The sequence below is a fragment of the Ranitomeya variabilis genome, chromosome 3 (assembly GCF_051348905.1).
Source record: "Ranitomeya variabilis isolate aRanVar5 chromosome 3, aRanVar5.hap1, whole genome shotgun sequence".
NCBI classification, from domain to species: domain Eukaryota; kingdom Metazoa; phylum Chordata; class Amphibia; order Anura; family Dendrobatidae; genus Ranitomeya; species Ranitomeya variabilis.
Window position 1 is genome coordinate 631,458,148 of NC_135234.1, and position 22,581 is coordinate 631,480,728.

A 22,581-nucleotide genomic window follows, 5' to 3' on the forward strand; every position below is an offset into this window, starting at 1 on the left:
GAATTGGAATGTGCAGGAATGCATCCTGAAGATCTATGGTTCACAGGAAGTCTTCCTTCTGAAAAATTGCTGTCCTGAAACGAATGGTCTCCATTTTAAATTCCTGACCTTTTTTGCTGAACTGGGACTTGTTCCAGGGCCCCTTTATGAATGAAGTCTTGTATCAGATGCCAGATCACTGGATTTTTGCTCTGATGCAACAGAAGGGATTAGATAGGAAGTCTCTTAGTTCCAAAGATTAACCCCTCCTTATTACCTGTAAGATCCAAAGATCTTAGGAAGCAACTGACCATGCTGTAAAAAAAAAGAATAATCTTCCTCCTAAATATAGCTGTTTTTCGGCATCATAACTGAAGATTTATGAAAGGAATTTAGTGATGAGTGAACGTGCTCGGATAACGTCCTATCCGAGCATCTGGGCATGTTCGTTTATTATGTTAGAGTCCCTGCAGCTGCATGATTTGCAGATGTTAGACAGCCTCAAACATGCGAGGATTGCAAAACAGCCGCAAATCATGCAGCAGCAGAGACTCTAGCATAATATTGGAGCACGCCCAGATCCTCGGATAACACCCAAGCATGCTCACATAAGACATTATCTGAGCACATTCGCTCATCACTAGAAAGGATGTCTTGTTTTTTTGCTGGAACTGCTTCATGCTTTGGTCTGTACTGCCTCCTTTCCAAAAACCTCTTTCAAAATCTTAGAGAGTTTTTTCTTTGAGACCGAAAAGACTTGAAGAGGTCTCTTAGGGTATGTGTCCACGTTCAGGATTGCATCAGGATTTGGTCAGGATTTTTCATCAGTATTTGTAAGCCAAAACCAGGAGTGGGTGATAAATGCAGAAGTGGTGCATATGTTTCTATTATAATTTTCCTCTAATTGTTCCACTCCTGGTTTTGGCTTACAAATACTGATGAAAAATCCTGACCAAATCCTGACCTTATGTTGTGGAAAAGAAAAACCCTTACCTTCACCCAAAGATTTAATCATTTCCTCAAGTTGTGGACAGAAAAGATCTGAGGGCTGAAAGGGTAAGGATCGGTGTCCCACTTGCAACTGCTATGCGAGTCTCTCGCCTCAATTCCCGGCACTGCCCCAGCATTTCGGACTGGAGAACTCAGCTGCGTAGAAATACATGCAGCCACACATTCCGGTCCTGAGTGCCAGCGCCGGTGTGGGGTATTTGAGGGAGAGACTCATGCAAGTTTCTCGCATTGCAGTTGCAAGTGGGACAAAAGTCTTAGAAACAAAAATAGTTCTTTGATGGAGCATCACCCAACTATTGCTTAATCCACAACGCTCTTTTCACAGAGAAGGCTGTATCTTGAGCTCTTGAGGAGCATCTCAGAACATCAGGAGGAGTGTCACATTAGAAAACAGAAGTCGACTTCATAATTGGCAATTTATCCAGAATTTCTTCTCGTGATTTTGTGCATAAGAAAGTTGTCAGCCAAAATATTGAGAATACCATCATTTCTGTCTAGGCCATTTTGATGAATTTTTTTTTCTGTTGACCTGCAATTCAAAAACAATGTCTGATTTTCATTAGTTGATATTCAGTAAATTTAAATTGAAAATTACTTTTGTTGGTTACAAGCTATTTCAGTGACCATTGTGGGTTTTTCTTTTTTTATCAGAAAGATGCCATGTCTGTAGTTCACTAATCACCTTATACTACTGGTGGTCACTGGAGTGAGAAGTACAGTAACACATCAATGAATTTACTCAGACTGTGATTGCGCATGCAACTCTGTATTTAAGTGTCCTGATTTTGTCAGAGATGCACGTTCTCCTTTGGTTTTTCTAGGTCAATGATCCACTCTTTGCTATATGAAGTACACTAGGTTAAAAAGAGTCCATACTTGTGACAGTACGACCTATTGTTTATCTAGAAACACAGCAAACTATTAACTTAAAATAATTCAATAAGTTATGTATCTAAAATTTGTTGTCAGAGCAGAATTACACACCTGTAATACACTGCAAAAAAAAAATCCTACTGCATAAAATTAAGAGAGTTTTTTTTTTTTAAATTACGGACTATGGCCAAGGAATTTTCCATTTTCATATTTTACAGCAAAGATTGATAAATAAATGTTTCCTGTTGGTTATTTTTTTTATGCATGCAGTAAAGACACGTTTCTTTACAAAGGACATGTCATTTAATCAGAGTGCAACGCCATTAAGAAAAGCATATAACAAGGACATCCAAAAATATTAGCAGAAAATCCACTATGCTATATAACAATGTTCTTAAATGTGTATGAAGAATGCAGGATGGGTCTATCCCTGCCCTCAGTAACAGTCTCTGGTCACCCACTTAGCTAGTACAGACAGTACTTGAGGGTCCACCTGAAAATCATTTTAAAAAGTCTTAAAGGAAATGGACACCTTTGGGAAACTTACATTTTAATTTTTACTGAAATGAATGGATTTTAGAGCCACAATTTTTTTTTTCAATTTGGTTTGTTTACAAAATATTGCACAATTTGTCTTCCGCAGAATCTGTTGCACCCTCTTGGAGTCTGCAAAAAAAATATCCGTCAGTGAGCTCATTCTGAGTTTGTAAATCTAAGGACTCGTGCAGACATGCAATGCACAGACTGGCCGCGGCTTCCCCGACCTGAGCGTGACCGCTTCATATATTTCTATAAGGTTGCAATGCTCGAGTGGGGAGAGCCGCGGCCAGTTGGTGCATCAGCGGTCTGTGCTCAGACAGATTTGTACAGACGTCTACATGAGCCCTTAGGGGTTCATTCCACCATCAGCAAATTTTCTTAAATGCAAAAAACGGTCCACGTTTCATCAGGGTTTGGTCTGCGTTCATAACTTTTTCTCAAATTGAAATCAACAAAACTGAGGGAGGTTTCTCAAGCTTCTCCTATCAAACAGTCTGAGTGCTGTCTGATTTTTTTGGTTGACCCATAGACTTGCGCTGGCGAGTTTGATCCAGAGCTTAGGCCAAAATCAGTCAAGTCTTCGTGATTTAGGCAAGTCAATCAGTCCGCAAAAATACGTGGTCATGTGAACAGTTCCATAGAGTTTAATAGATACAAGTTCTATCCATGAAATCCACATGTAGAACTTGTGCAAGAAAAACGGACGTCTGAATGAGCTCTTTTCTGTCTTTCTCAGTTATTACAGCTGATCTATGATCAAATGAAAGTTCAGTTCAACTTGATGTGGTTGGAGGTATAAAAAAAAAATCAGCACAGAGGAGCTTGTCAAAAGGCAGAGAAAAGTCAAACTCCAATCAGGATGAGCTCAAATAAGGATTCAGAGTTGAAGGCGTCCTCCAAGAATGTGACAAAATGGCCCTTGTCCCATATTTCAAACTGCAGCCCATCCCAGCCATGTGTCAGGATGGTTTGCAGTGTGAAGAAACACAGCTTGAGACGTATGTCTCAAATGACAGAATAGCTGTATGGTAAATACACATACCTTTGTCAGCCATGGATGGGATGTGACATGAGAAGAATTCATCTCCTCGTTGACTGAGCATCATGGGGGTTTTAACTTCATCGTCCTTTATGCTTATTTGTATATTCACTCTACTGCATCATAGAGAGCTTTATAGCAACTGAGCACAGGAGACTGAGGTTGGAGCAAAAAAAAAAAACCTCAATAAAAAAATGTATTTCTTCTCATGTCACAGCCCTGCTTCATGTATGAAAGTATGTGTTTACAATGCTGCTCTTTAGTCAATCGAGATACATGTCTTTAGCCCAAAACACATGACTAAATGTTAATAAAAATTAAACTAGCCACCCAAGACGTCCATATCATTTAAGCACAGTGTAAGGCAAACAAAAGCGCTATATATATCTCCCTAAACAGCTCATGTACTGCAGATCGAAAACCAGCTTTCTTCAAGACTGAATCATCTTGGCAGCTTCAGCTTTAATGAGAGCTATGAGATCTTGATTGATTAGGAACACAAAGCGAAGGCCAGAAATCTATGGAAAAGAAATGGAGAGACAAATCATGAATTCAATTAAAAGAATCATATCACCAAGGGTATTTTTTTTTTTACGAATTAAAACCAGATACAGCTACATATTCTTATTATTTCTAATAGCGATTTTTTTATTATTCTATTTTCTGTATACAGTTATAAGGGCAGGCATCTTGGCTGAGTCTCTGTTAACAGCAGCTGCATGAACCATACAAACCTGTAGTCCAGAGTTGCTCACTCACTTCTATAGGAGAGTTGTGTGTGTTTGCTGTGATACTGGTACAGAACATTGTGAACATTACTATTGAGCACAGTATGACCCCTGGGGTATGTGCTTAAAACCTTACCCTTCAATGTTATCTAGCATGTGATAAATGAAAACCACAATATATGTCAGGATTTATTTCTACATATTGTCAGATAAAAAAATACAACTATTTGTAAAAACAGTTGAACAGAAATACATGATTTAAAGAGGACCTATTGTCTGTACTGAACCTAAATGATTTTAATTCCCATAATATAACATTTAGGGTACATCTTTTCAGCTCTACATTGTGCAGTTCCTCTGTTATTCCTCCCAGAAATGTATTATCAAGGTGACCTGTGCGTTACCAGTAGGGAGTGTCCCAGCACACTGACACTGTCCAATCAGTGCTGGCTATGAAAAGACACACCCACTGACAAGAAGAATGGTAACACCTAGTTGTCAATTTATTCATAAATTTCAATGAGAAAAATAATAAAGGAATGTAGAGTATTAAGAAAGAAAAAAAGAAAAGCGGAATACACATATTTAGTATAACAGACATGTTAGAGGAGCCACCAGATCATCTTTTAATAATTACCGGTAGGTCATTTTCTAACAAAACATTACTTTATACAGGTGCATCCAATGTTCGGTACTGGATCCTGCACCATACCCAGCAGGCTCCGGCTGTATTACGCAGCCAGCATCTACCTCCCTCTAACAACAGCGACAAAAACATTGCTCCTAACCTAATAAACTCTACGGCCAATCTTGGACTGTACCATCTATGGCATGGGATCCTTGGGTAGGGGGGCACGTATTTGCATGTGCCCAAAGGTTACCCCGTGGTCCCAACAAAAAAATAAAAAATGTTTTTAAGTATATCCTGAATTTCTGGGAAACTCAGCACTGGATTAAAACACTAGAGGCACAACTGTTATTATGGCCATGTTTCCGACAAGGTGCTGTATTTAGGACACTCATATTTGTGCCGACAGATTCACATTAAGGTCTCATTCAGACAGTGGTTTTCACATTGGCAAAAAACGGAGCGTGTACTCAGTGTTTTGGATCCAAGTGTCATTGGTGCTTTTTATAGATTGTGAGGGGCCGATTCACTCAGCTGCTTGCAGAGGTAGACACAGGAACACTTCTTGGGGCAAATCACCTGCTGGTTTATTAGAGCACAGCATAAACCGTAGCAGGGCTGAACAAAATAAACGTGGCCTTTCTGGCCTAATATCAAAACAAAAAGATAAAGTCCAATAGAGTACTTTGTTTCCGCGAGATTTACCCACAGGCAACACTCAAAGTCCTTAGCTCTCCCTGGAGCCACGTCTGGAGACTTTCCTCTCCTAACAACAGTGGCTGAACATTTAACTCCCCAGCCACACCCTGAGGTGGAGATATGGTGAGTAGGCGTTCCACCCATCTCTCACCTACTCACCAAAACCCAGTCCCTTACCATGGCTGGTTAACCCCTTCAGCACATAGCACGCTGGAGAGAAACTTATGGGTTTTAGATCACAGAAGAAAGCAATCTCCGTGACACATATGTCCCCTCACATATATTGTGACAGGGTCACTGGCACAGTAAGTACGGGTAAAGTACAAAGCTTCTTCTATCCTTTGCAATGTTAATCAATGACAGCACAAGGATGGTAGACTGATGCCCCCGTGTGCTGGCTGTGATTTTCATGGACCAATAGACTTGTATTGATACTTTTCATCTGTGCTGCTGGAAAAAAGCGGACAAGTCTCTGCGATTTTTGTAGATATACGGTCTTTAAAAAAAAAACGTGCATGTGAATAACAGCATGGATTTCAATTGGTATGCATTTTATCCGTAAAAAACACTTAAAGCACCTATGTGCAATACGAACATGTGAATGAGGCCCAAGTAATAAACCGATAAGTAGCGGAAATATATTAAATATAAAGCAAAAGCACATTTACCTCCACCACGGAGTTGTGACTAAGCTTCCATTTACTCCCGGGTAATACAGGACGCCCATCAATATAAAGAGCTCTTCTTCCTTCATTTGCAATGAAAAATTCACCATTGTTCTTCAGCTTTATAACACCTTCAATACAAAAAATGCAGAAGTGTTTGCCATTTTAAGCGGACTGTAAGGTTGAAAAATATTCATTGACAAACTACAAAAAACTAAAACGGTACAATGAACTACACTCTTCATACCTCACAATCCTTAGGCCATGGCATTAGGGGGAGATTTACTAAGACTAGTGTCTCGTATACCAGTAGGAAAATCATTTGTGTCAGATTAAAGTGAACCTGTCAGCAGGATTGTGCTCAGTAACCTACACACACTGTCAGGTCGGTGCCGTTATACTGATTACAATGATACCTGGTGATGAAATCCGTCTTGTGGTTGTTGTTTAATCTTTATTTTAAGTTTGTAGTTAATGATATGCCCGTGCTCCGGGGCGGCCTGTGGGGGGGGGTCTTCATGTGGTGCTCTGATTAGGTATTCATAATGCAGCCCTCAGTGACCTGCCCCCTAGTTTACATAATGAATATTATATATACATACTGGAAATAAAAAAACAAAAACCTTCTGTAGGCAGGTGCCAGCGCATAACACATGTGTACTGTGTATAAAATATGTTAATATGCTTGAGGTTATCCTGATCGTAAAAAAAAAATCTATTTGAAAATGGCGCTCGCAACGCCTGCGCAGTAGCAGCTATCGGTGTATATAGAGGTGATCGAATAGCTGCTACTGCGCCAGTGGCACCATCTTAATATTCCTCCTCCTAGATTGAGCTGTCGGCGCCTGTACAGTAGCAGCTATCGGCAATCGCTAACAGCTGCTATTATACAGGCACCAGTGGCGCCATCTTGCTAGAAAAAGAAAAAATAATGTCATCCTCCAAGATGGCGCCAACAACTCCTGCGCAATAGCAGCTATCACCGATCAGCGATCTTTGGGAGGCAGAATGAAAAAAAAAAAAAAAAAAAATCAACAGCAGGTGAAGAATTGGTTTTATTTATTTTTTACGCGGTTCCTCATGCGGTATAAGCGATAGGCGACTATTCTTCGGGTTGGTGTGATTACAGCGATACCAGATTTATATTGGGTTTTTAGGTTTGGCTGCTGTCACACACTAAAAGACGCTTTTTATTGCAAAAACTAGTTTTTGCATCACCACATTTTGAGAGCTATAATTTTACATATTTCGGCCCACAGAGTCTCATGAAGGCTTGTTTTTTGCGGGACGAGTTGACACTTTTATTGGTACCATTTTCGAGCGCATGACATTTTTTGATCGTTTTCTATTCCGATTTTTGGGAGGCAGAATGAACAAAAAGCAGCAATTCATGTGTTTCTCTCTTTTTTTTGGGGGGGGGGAGGGGGGATTATGCCGTTCCATGTTTGGTAAAATTGATAAGGCAGTTTTATTCTTCGGGTCAGTACGATTACAGCAATCCCTCATTTATATATTTTTTTATGTTTTGGCGCTTTTACACAATAAAAACTATTTTGTAGAAAAAATAATTATTTTTGCATCACTTTATTCGGAGAGCTATAACTTTTTTATTTGTCTGCTGATGGGGCTGTATATCGGCTTGTTTTCTGCGGGACAATATGATGTTTTCAGCGGTACCATGTTTATTTATATTCGTTATTACACTTTTTGTTCGGCAGTATGATGATAAAGCATTGTTTTTTTTATTTTTTTTATGGTGTTCACTAAAGGGGTTAACTAGTGCGACAGTTTTATAGGTCGTGTTCGAATGCAGTATTTTGGGGGTTAAAGTGCAGGGAGCGGTCTGTGACCACTCGTGGAACCTAGTGCCTGATGTCAGCCGATTCTGAGCACGGCCGATTTGCGGTGACGTAATATTCCATCCGTGGTCAAATAGGCCCAGGTCACATGGACGGAATATTACGTCCAATGTCAGAAAGGAGTTAAAGCTGTGCTAAATTTCAGAAGTATGCAAAAGAACATCTAAACAAGCTTGATGCATTTTGGGAACAAGTCCTGTGGACTGATGAGGTTAAAATAGAACTCTACTTTGGCCACAATGATCAAAAGATATATATGTGGAGAAAAAAAGGCACAGAATTTCAGGAAAAGAACATCTCTTTTCAGCAAAAGAAAAGATATATCTATATCTACAGAGGGGAAAAAAGTATTTAGTCAGCCACCAATTGTGCAAGTTCTCCCACTTGAAAAGATGAGAGGCCTGTAATTGACATCATAGGTAGACCACAACTATGAGAGTCAAAATGAGAAAACAAATCCAGAAAATCACCTTGTCTGATTTGGCAAGATTTGCAAATTATGGTGGAAAAGAAGTATGTGGTCACCTAAAACATGCAAGATTTCTGTCTCTCACAGACCTGTAACTTCTTCTTTAAGAGGCTCCTCTGTCCTCCACTCATTACCTGTAGTAATGGAACCTGTTTGAACTTGTTATCAGAATAAAAGACACATGTCCACAACCTCAAACAGTCACACTCCAAACTCCACTATGGTGAAGACCAAAAAGCTGTCGAAGGACACCAGAAACAAAATTGCAGCCCTGCACCAGGCTGGGAAGACTTAATCTGCAATAGACAAGCAACTTGGTGTGATAAAATCAACTGTGGGAGCAATAATAAGAAAATGGAAGACATACAAGACCACTGATAATCTCCCTCGATCTGGGACTCCACGCAAGATCTCACCCTGTGGGGTCAAAACGATCACAAGAACGGTGAGCAAAAATCCCAGAACCACATGGGGGGACCTAGTGAATGACCTGCATAGAGTTGGGACCACCATAACAAAGGCTACCATCAGTAACACACTACGCTGCCTGGGACTCAGATCCTGCAGTGCCAGACCTGTCTCCCTGCTTAAGCCAGTACATGTCCGAGCCCGTCTGAAGTTTGCTAGAGAGCATTTGGATTATCCAGAAGAGTATTGGGAGAATGTCCTATGGTCTGATGAAACCAAAGTAGAACTGTTTGGTAGAAACAAAACTCGTCGTGTTTGGAGGAGACAGAATGCAGAGTTGCATCCAAAGAACACCATACCTACTGTGAAGCATGGGGGTGGCAACATCATGCTTTGGAGCTGTTTCTCTGCAAAGTGACCAGGACGACAGATCCGTGTACATGAAAGAATGAAAGGGGCCATGTATCGCACGATTATGAGTGCAATCCTCCTTCCAGGAGGGCATTGAAGATGAAACGTGGATGGGTTTTTCAACATGATAATGATGCCAAGCACACACTGCCAGGGCAATCAAGGAGTGGCTTCATAGGAAGCATATGAAGGTCCTGGAGTGGCCTAGACAGTCTCCAGATCTCAACCCCCATAGAAAACCTTTGGAGGGAGTTGAAAGTCTGTGTTGCCCAGCAACAGGCCAAAAACATCACTGCCTTGCATGGAGGAATGGGCCAACATACCACCAACAGTAAATAATCAAGGAGAAAATCGAGTCTACATAGACAATAACATTGGATCAAAATTTATTTATACAAAAAATATAACGCCAATACATAAATTGACCTAACATATACAATGGAACAATACATGGGTTTTTAGAATCAATAGGTGATTAAATCCACAAGTGTGAAAAACTGAGGCCGAAGAAAGGTCAGGACATATGCATATGTGGGGTGCAGCTGCTAAATATATAACATGTCGCCATGGATTGCAGCATATCACATCTATATAACTAAATGTGCTCAAGCTGACCGCCTTGACACGTGGTACAACGATCACCACTGCTGCCCACAACATCAATGTGAAAATATATTTAAGTAAAACAATAATTACCCATAATGGTGGTTTGTCCTGCCTTAACCTCGGCCACGTACCCCAAAGTGCGTTTTGCGTTCAAAATACCGCTTCCTCAGGGGCGTGTGTGCCAACCTTGTGAAGACTTACAGAAAACGTTTGACCTCTGTCATTGCCGACAAAGGATATATAACAAAATATTGAGATGAACGTTTGTTAATGACCAAATACTTATTTTCCACCATAATTTGCTAAATAAATCTTGTCAAATCAGACAAGGTGATTTTCTGGATTTGTTTTCTCAATTTTGACTCTCATAGTTTTGGTCTACCTATGATGTCAATTACAGGCCTCTCTCATTTTTTTAAGTGGGAAAAAATGCACAATTGGTGGCTGACTAAACACTTTTTTTCCTCACTGTATATATCTACTAGGTACTAAATATGCAGGGTGCCCAAACTTTTGCACTAGTCCATTTTCCTTTTTGTAGTTTTTGAACTGTAAACAGTGAAATATACATATATGTCATTGTTTACATTTTGAAAACTACAAAAAGGAAATGGACTAATGCAAAAGTTTAGGCACCCTGCATACATAGTACCTAGTAGCACCCCTTTTGAAAGTATCACAGCTTGTAAACGCTTTTGCAGCCAGCCAAGAGTCTTTCAATTCTTGTTTGAGGGATTTTCATCCATTCTTGGAGCGATATTGTTTTCCTGAAATTCTGTGCCCTTTTCTCTCCACACATACCTTTGATCATTGTGGCCAAAGAGTTCTCTTTTAACCTTATCGGTCCACAGGACTTGTTCCCAAAATGCATCAGGCTTGTTTAAAATGTTCTTTTGCATACTACTGATGCTGAATTTTATGGTGAGAATGCAGGAGAGGTTTTCTTCTGATGACTCTTCCATGAAGGCCATATTTGTGCAGGCGTTTCTGAACAGTAGAACAATGTACCACAACTCCAGAGTCTGCTAAAAATCTTTCTGAAGGTCCCATACGTGATGTATCAGCACACTGCGATTAATGAATACACGAACTCCGCCGTTGCTATATACGTTAAAAATGTAAGGGTCTTTAGCGTTTTTTATGAAAAAAAAAAATGAAAGCCATCCAACAACATCAAGATGTATCTAAATATGGATGGTCCCCATCCCTAATGTCCTAACCTCTCCATGTGTCAAACCAAGCCTCATCTGAATGGGGAATGAAAGGAAACCAGGCTTAAGGTACCTTCACACGAAACGACGCTGCAGCGATAGCGACAACGATGCCGATCGCTGCAGCGTCACTGTTTGATCGCTGGAGAGCTGTCACACAGACCGCTCTCCAGCGACCAACGATGCCGAGGTCCCCGGGTAACCAGGGTAAACATCGGGTTGCTAAGCGCAGGGCCGCGCTTAGTAACCCGATGTTTACCCTGGTTACCAGCGTAAAATGTAAAAAAAACAAACACTACATACTTACATTCGCGTCCCCCGGCGTCCGCTTCCTGCACTGACTGACTGACTGAGCGCCGGCAGTAGCAGGGCACAGCGGTGACGTCACCGCTGTGCTGTGCTTTCACTTTCACTTTGCGGCGCTCAGTCAGTGTGGGAAGCGGACGCCGGGGGATGCGAATGTAAGTATGTACTGTTTGTTTTTTTTACATTTTACACTGGTAACCAGGGTAAACATCGGGTTACTAAGCGCGGCCCTGCGCTTAGTAACCCGATGTTTACCCTGGTTACCAGTGTAAAATATCGCTGGTATCGTTGCTTTTGCTGTCAAACACAACGATACACGGCGATCGGACGGCCAAATAAAGTTCTGAACTTTATTCAGCGACCAGCGACATCACAGCAGGATCCTGATCGCTGCTGCGTGTCAAACTAAACGATATCGCTAGCCAGGACGCTGCAACGTCACGGATCGCTAGCGATATCGTTACAAAGTCGTTTCGTGTGAAGGTACCTTTAGCTCACAATTAAAACTTTGTTTGGGAAGGTTGTGTATATATAAAAGTGCTTAGCCCTGGAGGGGGCCACTCCCCAATGTACACAAAAAAAAAGGGGGCCTGCACGCCTTCAATATTAAATTAACATACAAATGCACCTTTCCCAAACAGGTTTTTAAGTGCCAGTGAAGCCTTGTTTCCTCCACTTCCCCAGTTGAGATGAGGCCTGACTTGCACAGAGGTGATACAGAAGGGGATTATCCATAGGACAGGTACACCTTGACGTGGTTGGACGACTTCACACATATTGATCAGAGAATGTTAACCAAGTGCCTTATGGTTTTAATGTTTATAGCAATAGTAGAATTCATGTATGGAAATGTTCCCAATCCGCCATACTTCAGAGTCCCTTAAATGAGTATTCCCATTGCAGTAAAACTGTAAGAGATGTGGGTCCCACAACCTAGTCTCCAAAATAAAAACAGGGCCCCAATGCACACCATTTTCATGGGGAGGAGGTTGGAAATCTCCTAAAAAAAATTGTTAAATTCTGACCTCCTATACACAGACAGTGGCTTGCATCAGGGTTCTGTTCTGGAGATGGAGTCCGGTCCATATGTGTGAGGGATCCAGTGCATATGCCATACATTTACATGATTCCAGACACATTACAAACAGTTACGTCATATGTTGGGTCCATGCAGCTGTTTACATATTAAATGCCGCTGTCAATCTTCGACAGAGTCACTTAACACTCACCAGCCGGGGGGAGCACATCGTTTCACAAGACTATCGGTGTGTAATTGCCATGATCGAGCAGCGGCGATGGGTTTTACTGACAGCCGGGGGTCTGCTGATGATCCCAGTGCTTGCCATGACAATTCTCTTGTGAAAGGAAGTTGTGCTATACATATGATCGCAGCCTCAAAGTAAATAAAAAATAATAATTATTTAAATATTAAAAATACAAAAGTTCAAATTAGCCCCTCCTTTTACCCAATTTAAAAAAACATATTTCATATCGCTGCTTCCATAAAAGTCTTATCTATTAAAATATAAAATAAATACATTTGGCATAAAGAGAAAAAAAACATCAAACACCAGAATAACAGCTTACCTGTTGTTTTGGATTGTACACCGGGTAACAGTTACATGGTTAAAACAATTATAAAATATATATCTCTAAAGTTTACCTGAGGGATGGGAAATAAAGGGGGTATCTCTACAACCAAAATACATGATCAGGTCTGTCCTAAAGAGCTAATCTTTCTCTCCTGATAGCAATTGTCAGTCCTCTGAACCAAACATTCAGAAAAGCACTTTATACATTTATATAATTATATATTTTATTTTCTTCTAAAAAATCACCTAAGCCTTTTTAAAAATTATCAACAGCTCCTGAAGTGCCCAGCTCCAGACATAGACTATTCCATATAGTAATAGTTCTTATGGTAAAGAATAGTGATGAGCGAATGTGCCCGAATAAGGTGTTATCTGAGCATGCTCATGTACCAACCAAGTGACTTTGGCGTGCTTGAATAATATGTTCGAGTCCTCGCAGCTGCATGTCTCGTGGCTGTTCGACAGCTGAAACATATGCAGGGATTGCCTAACAAACAGGCCATCACTGTTTGTGATACCCAGATAGATTAGCGAAATTACGATTATTTAGTCTAGAAAAAAGATGACTGAGGGGCGATCTAATAACCATGTATAAGTATATAAGGGGACAATACAAATATCTCGCTGAGGATCTGTTTATACCAAGGAAGGTGACGGGCACCAGGGGGCATTCTTTGTGTCTGGAGGAGAGAAGGTTTTTCCACCAACATAGAAGAGGATTATTTACTGTTAGGGCAGTGAGAATCTGGAATTGCTTGCCTGAGGAGGTGGTGATGGCGAACTCAGTCGAGGGGTTCAAGAGAGGCCTGGATGTCTTCCTGGAGCAGAACAATATTGCATCTTACAATTATTAGGTTCTGTAGAAGGATGTACAGGTCCTTCTCAAAAAATTAGCATATAGTGTTAAATTTCATTATTTACCATAATGTAATGATTACAATTAAACTTTCATATATTATAGATTCATTATCCACCAACTGAAATTTGTCAGGTCTTTTATTGTTTTAATACTGATGATTTTGGCATACAACTCCTGATAACCCAAAAAACCTGTCTCAATAAATTAGCATATTTCAACCGGCCAATCAAATAAAAGTGTTTTTTAATAACAAACAAAAAAACCATCAAATAATAATGTTCAGTTATGCACTCAATACTTGGCCGGGAATCCTTTGGCAGAAATGACTGCTTCAATGCGGCGTGGCATGGAGGCAATCAGCCTGTGACACTGCTGAGATGTTATGGAGGCCCAGGATGCTTCAATAGCGGCCTTAAGCTCATCCAGAGTGTTGGGTCTGGCGTCTCTCAACTTTCTCTTCACAATATCCCACAGATTCTCTATGGGGTTCAGGTCAGGAGAGTTGGCAGGCCAATTGAGCACAGTAATACCATGGTCAGTAAACCATTTACCAGTGGTTTTGGCACTGTGAGCAGGTGCCAGGAAGCATGAAGTGCTCCAAAATCTCCTGATAGCTAGCTGCATTGACCCTGCCCTTGATGAAACACAGTGGACCAACACCAGCAGCTGACATGGCACCCCACACCATCACTGACTGTGGGTACTTGACACTGGACTTCAGGCATTTTGGCATTTCCTTCTCCCCAGTCTTCCTCCAGACTCTGGCACCTTGATTTCCGAATGACATGCAAAATTTGCTTTCATCAGAAAAAAGTACTTGGGACCACTTAGCAACAGTCCAGTGCTGCTTCTCTGTAGCCCAGGTCAGGCGCTTCTGCCGCTGTTTATGGTTCAAAAGTGGCTTTACCTGGGGAATGCGGCACCTGTAGCCCATTTCCTGCACACGCCTGTGCACGGTGGCTCTGGATGTTTCCACACCAGACTCAGTCCACTGCTTCCTCAGGTTCCCCAAGGTCTGGAATCGGTCCTTCTCCACAATCTTCCTCAGGGTCCGGTCACCTCTTCTCGTTGTACAGCGTTTTCTGCCACATTGTTTCCTTCCAACAGACTTACCATTGAGGTGCCTTGATACAGCACTCTGGGAACAGCCTATTTGTTGAGAAATTTCTTTCTGGGTCTTACCCTCTTGCTTGAGGGTGTCAATGATGGCCTTCTTGACATCTGTCAGGTCGCTAGTCTTACCCATGATGGGGGTTTTGAGTAATGAACCAGGCAGGGAGTTTTTAAAAGCCTCAGGTATCTTTTGCATGTGTTTAGAGTTAATTAGTTGATTCAGAAGATTAGGGTAATAGGTCGTTTAGAGAACCTTTTCTTGATATGCTAATTTATTGAGACAGGTTTTTTGGGTTATCAGGAGTTGTATGCCAAAATCATCAGTATTAAAACAATAAAAGACCTGACAAATTTCAGTTGGTGGATAATGAATCTATAATATATGAAAGTTTAATTGTAATCATTACATTATGGTAAATAATGAAATTTAACACTATATGCTAATTTTTTGAGAAGGACCTGTAGATGTGGGGATTTATTATGATGGAATATAAGCTGAACTGTATGGACAAATGTATTTTTTCGGCCTTACTAACTATGTTACTATGTTACTGCATGTGTTGTGGCTGTCAGACAGCGGTGAGACAAGCAGCCGCAAGGACTCGAACATATTATTCAAGCACGCCAAAGTCACTTGGTTGGCACATGAGCATGCTCAGATAACACCTTATTCGGGCACATTCGCTCATCACTATTATAGAAGCCTGGTCTCCCCTGGAGATTTAGCCTGCCTTTCCCCAGACACATGAAGCACCCTTTTGTCTTTTGAGGTGGTTTCACATAAAACCGCTTTTGACCATACTTTTGTACGAGACATTTATGTTCTTGTATAAGTTAACTATGTCCCTCTTCTCAATACTAAAATAAATGCAATGCTTTTAATTTTTCCTCATAACCAAGATCCTATACTCTGTGCCCCACATCAGTTTTGTGACTCTTCCTTGTACATCTTTTAGCTTCCATACATTTTTAGAAACAGAACTGCAAATTCCAGGTGAGGTCGCACTAATGTAAAGGGGTAATATTACAGCCATGTCCCGTGAGTTCAGACACAACAATATCTTGCTGGCTTTACAAGCTGCTGCCTGACATCGCATGCTGTTATTTAGTCAGTGATATACAAGTACACACAGATTCTTCTCTACAAGTGACTCTTCTAGTTTCTCTCTCTCTAGAACATATGATGCCCGCATATTATCAGTGCCCATGAGCAGAAGTCTAACTTCCTCCACAACAAAACATCTGCCAAATGGAGGTCTGTTTGTCCACATCAACTTGTAACTTATGAACATACTCCAACGACTGCACTATACTTATACTACATAGCTTGGTAAAAACCTGCTAAAATAGAAATAACACTATCAATCCCGCCTGCTAAATCATTAACTGCTGATTAATAGCGGATCCAGCAATGAGCTTTGGGGTACACCACTTCTAACCAGAGACCATTGTGAAGAGGTTTCCGTATAAGAACCACAATAGCAAGATCTAGAAATTGAGATACCATATTTTTCGGATTATAAGACGCACCCAAAATTTTGAGGAGAAAGATAGGAAAAAAAATTTTGTTCAATAAAATGGTGGTGCTTCTAATAACCCATGCTTCTTATTGCTTACCGGGGGTGGTGGCCGCAGTGAGGCGGGGTCCCAGGGTCGCTGCAGGCTGGGATGAGGGGGTGGTCTGATGTGTGGCGCGCCGCTTTGGGTGTCCGGTGCTGCTGCGGCCGTCTCCGATGCTGCTGCGAGGGGCTCTGCCGACATTTTGTGAAAGGCCAGAAACCACTGCAGTTCCATGGTTTCCAGTGCGGTGAACTCTGGGAAAATGGCTGCTGGGGGCGGTGCAAGCACAGATGGAGTTCTTGGCGTTGAGATCTCATCTCCCGAGATCTCCATCTGCGTATGCGCCGCCCCCGGCAGCCATTTTCCCGGAGTTCATCGCACTGGAAACCATGGAACTGCGGGGGCTCTGGCCTTTCACAAAATGTCGGCAGAGCCCCCCACAGCACCAGAGACAGCAAAAGCAGCACCAGAGACACCTGCAGCAGCACTGGACACCACCGCAGTGCCGGACACAAGCAGCAGTACCGGACACCCCCTCATCCCAGCCTGCGGCAACAGTACCAGTAAGGTATAGCCGCATTATAAGACGCACCCTCATTTTCCCAAATTTTGGAGAAAAAAGTGCGTCTTTATAACCCAAAAAATACAGTATATCCACATTTAAATGTGGGCATTTATAAATCCATTGCAGATGAGCCAATAGTAGCAGATGATCTAGAGATCTTATCACACCCAAAGTTACCTTGTTTGCGGGAAATCTTCCATGCTGGGCCCTCTAGTGACAGGTCCACATCAATCTGGTTGTCCTTAGTGGCTCTACCTAGTGTTATCTGGTAAGAAGAGAAAACAAACTGTTTTATTAAAAAAAAAAAAAAAAAAACAGCAATAAAAGACATTTTTATTAAAGTATATTACCTCTCGAGACCTCATGAGATATCGCACCATGCGCCCTCGTAAAACTGCCAACGTCTGTGTGTCGAAATCTGGAGAGCTCATTCCTACACACAACAAAACTCATTATAGTCACAAAATAATGTATTAGTATCCAATAGATACCGGTCCCAGAGGTGGCACCATGCTTGTGTCTAATACACCGTCAAGTCTCTTCCGCAGCACTTAAATGGAACCTGTTATGTGCCTAAATATGCAGGTCATCAGCGTCCCAAAGTCCCTAGGGGTCATTCCATGTCAAGTGAACCAATGATTTTTACCACTATATTTTTAATTCTTTTGAGATTTTGTTATTTGGTAATAGTGTGTCAGAGAATGCAAAATGTGAAGAAAAAAAATTCTAGATTTTTTTTAATTTTTTATTGATTTTCAAAGTTCGGAAAAAGTGCGAATTTCGGTGTTGCCTGCCTTTACATTTCTCCCCATAACTCAGGCTAGAAAAGAGATAGAGAAACAAAATAAACAGCATTATACTCAGAACTGTACAGGCTTCCACCAGATATGTCACAAGAGTATCTTTAATATTTTACCTATGCGGACGCAAGCGCAAAACTTTAAAACGCATTTCTGAAAAAAACGTTTAATTTAAAAATTTCAAAAACTGCACATGTGCCAGTTATGCTCCTAGCCACTTCTGCACCAAAATACAAGCTGGGATCGGGATGGGATATTTTAAAAAATAAAACTATTACAGTGTCAGTTCAAAAATCTTGATTTCAGGTCTGTTCAGCCTGTGGTCTAAAAGTGTGGGGTCCATATTTACCAAATAATCCATGATTGCTAGATATTCCTGTATTATTTTATTATGTTACCACTTGGAAGCAGGAGAGGACAGAGGAGAAGCTTTGTTAGGGCTGAGAATGACCAGGGGTAGACAGTGACTGCCGAGCAGATGACCGGCCGGCAGCTCGGGCCTCCACAGACCGTATTCACACCAAATCTGAACACCCAGGCAACTCCTCAAATGGAGGGAGAAAAATACTCTTAACGTCCAGTTCATGTATTGTACAAACCAGGACTACGAAGAGGAGGAGAGTTTGTTATAACATCGGTTACAGGAAGCAGAACCCATCACAGGGACTCCGCAATACCGGACTGTCATTCCATGTAGTGGAAATAAAGACAGTGACGTCCATGACGTGGTAGAAGGCGGCACAAGATCGGCAATGGATGACACAACTGGCTATTTGACCTGTGAATATGATGGGCGCTGGCGGCTACTGGACTCTCCAAAGATTGTGAAAATGAAGAAGTAGAAGTGACTTTTCTGCACCTTCTGGTCCAGCGCCGTCCTTTGTGTATCCAAGAAAATCAGACATTGTAAAAGTTACAAAAATCAGATATAACTCCGGTGAAGCCGAGCACCATGACAGCCGCACATACTCTGAACCAGAAGGAGACGGCCATTGCTAGTGAGCGCTTATGGGCAAGATGACATTTCATCCTCTAGAAGGGACACATTGATGATAACAGGCCAGTGTAATAACCTACTATTAATTGTTTGATTAGTTCATATTTTATAGTACGAGGATTTAACTACTGTACTATTCTTCTTAAACACTTCAGAAATGAGATGTTTAGTGATATAGTAGAAAAAAAATTGTTCAATGTATAAATAGGTGGTAGAAATATTGGTTCTTTTAATCTTGTTTTTAACATATTATTAGGATCAGACTGTATTTAGAAAATCACACTTGAGGATGTGATCACCTTTTATCTTTTGACTTGTTCAATGAATTCAGGTTGAAAATGCTGAGCAAGTTGTTATGATGATTAAGATGTATTTATTCTGGCACTTCGGTATTTGTTTTTTGTGTTTCTTTATTGTTACATATAAATGTTGAATGCAGTAAGTTGTAATTTGAAAAGAAAAAGGGAAGAAACTCACACAAACATAAAATCAGATGATTCAAGGCTTAAAAAAAATATATAAATTTGATAGGTCCCAAGCTTAATCCCTGTACAAATATAAACAAGAACACAAGTAACACACATGCCTGTTTTCACAATTTTAAAACATAAGTTTTTTTCAGAATTGCGCATCAAAATGTTTAATTTGATTTCACCAAAACAAAATATAAAGAAACATAGTCTTGTGACATATCAAATGAAAGCCGGTACCGTTCTGAGAAAAATGATGCCTCTCCGAACTCTATATCTTAATTCTAGCCCGAGATATGATAAAAAATGTAAAGCCATACCAGGCAAAAATCTGCACTTTTTTAAAACTTTAAAAATCTGTAAAAAAATTAACTGATGTAGAAAAAAATTCTAAACTTTTAATTTGTAATTAACTAAAGTTGTACTTCATAAAAACAAAAAATAAAAAAAATCTAAAAGACGTCAGGTAAAAAAAATATTCATATTTGGATCACTTGATATGGAATGACCCTCAGCTGCTATACTGAAAGCCCAGCTGCCAGGAGGAAATAAACTGTATTCCTGCCGGCAGCCTTCGATTTTCAGTAATACAGGCGTGCTGGTGCGACTTCGTCCAGCTCTCAGTATACAGTGACCAGAGGGTGTGAGCACACCACGGCACATTGATTTACAGCAATCTCCGCAGCGTACCAGTGCCTTACAGACAGCCGTCACACACACGGTTTGGCCAGCTGTTATCTCGCCACCTTTGCCATACACAGGACCGTTTGGTCTATCGACTTCTCCTTGTTCACCATAAGAGAGTCACTGCCAGATGCCTCCGGCTGAACTCAAGGAACTAAAGGATCGGCAGTCATGCACGATGCTTACCACCCTTGACATTCATCTGTCGGGGGCTTCTATACCCATTAGACTGTCAGCCGAACTTGTCAATATCAACCAATGTGTATGGGGCCTTTACAAATTATTTGTGTATTGGGAACAGGTAAGTATGAAGTTACCAGTAATACAAAATGTTATATACCTAAAACTTGGCTACAGAGTTTCTAGTGACAAATCCTACTGATTTTATTGACACAGTATTCTGTCTATGGGCTGGGCAATCAGCTTTTAATGTCAGTCACTGGAGGAAAGAATCAGCACATTAATAAGAGAATCAGCATTTTATGGTCTCACTATTAATATCTAATGTCAATATAAATACAATTCACTGATGTAGCATTAAACATAATAGACTGATTGTATGCAAACACTTCAGTTTCACTGGTACATAAGTCAGTGATGTATTTAATGGAAAATATATTAAAATACTGACCTGTTATGCTGTCCACCAGAACTTGCCAGCGATGTAGTTCTTGCTCTAGTTGACGGATTTCACGTTTCTGTCGACGGTCCGCAACAGTAAGTTCTGAAAAAAAAAAAATTGTTTATACAGTACAGACCAAAAGTTTGGACACACCTTCTCATTTAAAGATTTTTCTGTATTTTCATGACTATGAAAATTGTACATTCACACTGAAGGCATCAAAACTATGAATTAACACATGTGGAATTATATACTTAGTGTGAAACAATTGAAATTATGTCTGATATTCTAGGTTCTTCAAAGTAGCCACCTTTTGCTTTGATGACTGCTTTGCACACTCTTGGCATTCTCTTGATGAGCTTCAAGAGGTAGTCACCGGGAATGGTTTTCACTTCACAGGTGTGACCTGTCAGGTTTAATAAGTGGGATTTCTTGCCTTATAAATGGGGTTGGGACCATCAGTTGTGTTGTGCAGAAGTCTGGTGGATACACAGCTGATAGTCCTACTAAATAGACTGTTAGAATTTGTAGTATGCCAAGAAAAAAGCAACTAAGTAAAGAAAAACGAGTGGCCATCATTACTTTAAGAAATGAAGGTCAGTCAGTCCAAAAAATTGGGAAAACTTTGAAAATGTCCCCAAGTGCAGTGGCAAAAACCATCAAGCGCTACAAAGAAACTGGCTCACATGAGGACCGCCCCAGGAAAGGAAGACCAAGAGTCACCTCTGCTTCTGAGGATAAGTTTATTCGAGTCACCAGCCTCAGAAATCGCAGGTTAACAGCAGCTCAGATTAGAGACCAGGTCAATGCCACACAGAGTTCTAGCAGCAGACACATCTCTACAACAACTGTTAAGAGGAGACTTTGTGCAGCAGGCCTTCATGGTAACATAGCTGCTAGGAAACCACTGCTAAGGACAGGCAACAAGCAGAAGAGACTTGTTTGGGCTAAAGAACACAAGGAATGGACATTAGACCAGTGGAAATCTGTGCTTTGGTCTGATGAGTCCAAATTTGAAATCTTTGGTTCCAACCACTGTGTCTTTGTGCGACGCAGAAAAGGTGAACGGATGGACTCTACATGTCTGGTTCCCACCGTGAAGCATGGAGGAGGAGGTGTGATGGTGTGGGGGTGCTTTGCTGGTGACACTGTTGGGGATTTATTCAAAATTGAAGGCATACTGAACCAGCATGGCTACCACAGCATCTTGCAGCGGCATGCTATTCCATCCGGTTTGCGTTTAGTTGGACCATCATTTATTTTTCAACAGGACAATGACCCCAAACACACTTCCAGGCTGTGTAAGGGCTATTTGACCAAGAAGGAGAGTGATGGGGTGCTACGCCAGATGACCTGGCCTCCACAGTCACCAGACCTGAACCCAATCGAGATGGTTTGGGGTGAGCTGGACCGCTGAGTGAAGGCAAAAGGGCCAACAAGTGCTAAGCATCTCTGGGAACTCCTTCAAGATTGTTGGAAGACCATTCCTGGTGACTACCTCTTGAAGCTCATCAAGAGAATGCCAAGAGTGTGCAAAGCAGTCATCAAAGCAAAAGGTGGATACTTTGAAGAACCTAGAATATAAGACATAACAAAAAAGTGTGAAACAACCTAAATTAAGTATATAATTCCACATGTTTAATTCATAGTTTTGATGCCTTCAGTGTGAATGCACAATTTTCAGTCATGAAAATACAAAAAAATCTTTAAATGAGAAGGTGTGTCCAAACTTTTGGTCTGTACTGTACATATGTGGCCTTTCAGAGAGACTGAAAACTGCAGAAAAATGGAATAACAATACTAACAATCACACTAGTAAAGTACAGTAATGGAGTGTAAAATAGCAGAAGACTGAATCTTTACAGTTCTTATTTGCCACGGTAAGGC

The 22,581-nt window shown here is 40.9% G+C and overlaps 1 protein-coding gene across 1 annotated transcript in view; it reads right to left on the reverse strand.

Moving 5' to 3' along the window:
• Positions 1-2,143: 2,143 nt before the first annotated feature.
• Positions 2,144-22,581, reverse strand: part of MCRS1 (microspherule protein 1) — a 37,487-nt gene continuing 17,049 nt past the window's right edge. The window contains exons 9-13 of the mRNA XM_077297497.1: positions 20,704-20,796; positions 17,472-17,554; positions 17,299-17,386; positions 6,166-6,293; positions 2,144-3,960 (exon numbers count right to left, since the gene is read on the reverse strand). Of these exons, the coding sequence (XP_077153612.1) occupies positions 3,874-3,960; positions 6,166-6,293; positions 17,299-17,386; positions 17,472-17,554; positions 20,704-20,796 (479 nt within the window). The 3' untranslated portion in view covers positions 2,144-3,873. The remainder of the gene's footprint in view (positions 3,961-6,165; positions 6,294-17,298; positions 17,387-17,471; positions 17,555-20,703; positions 20,797-22,581) is intronic.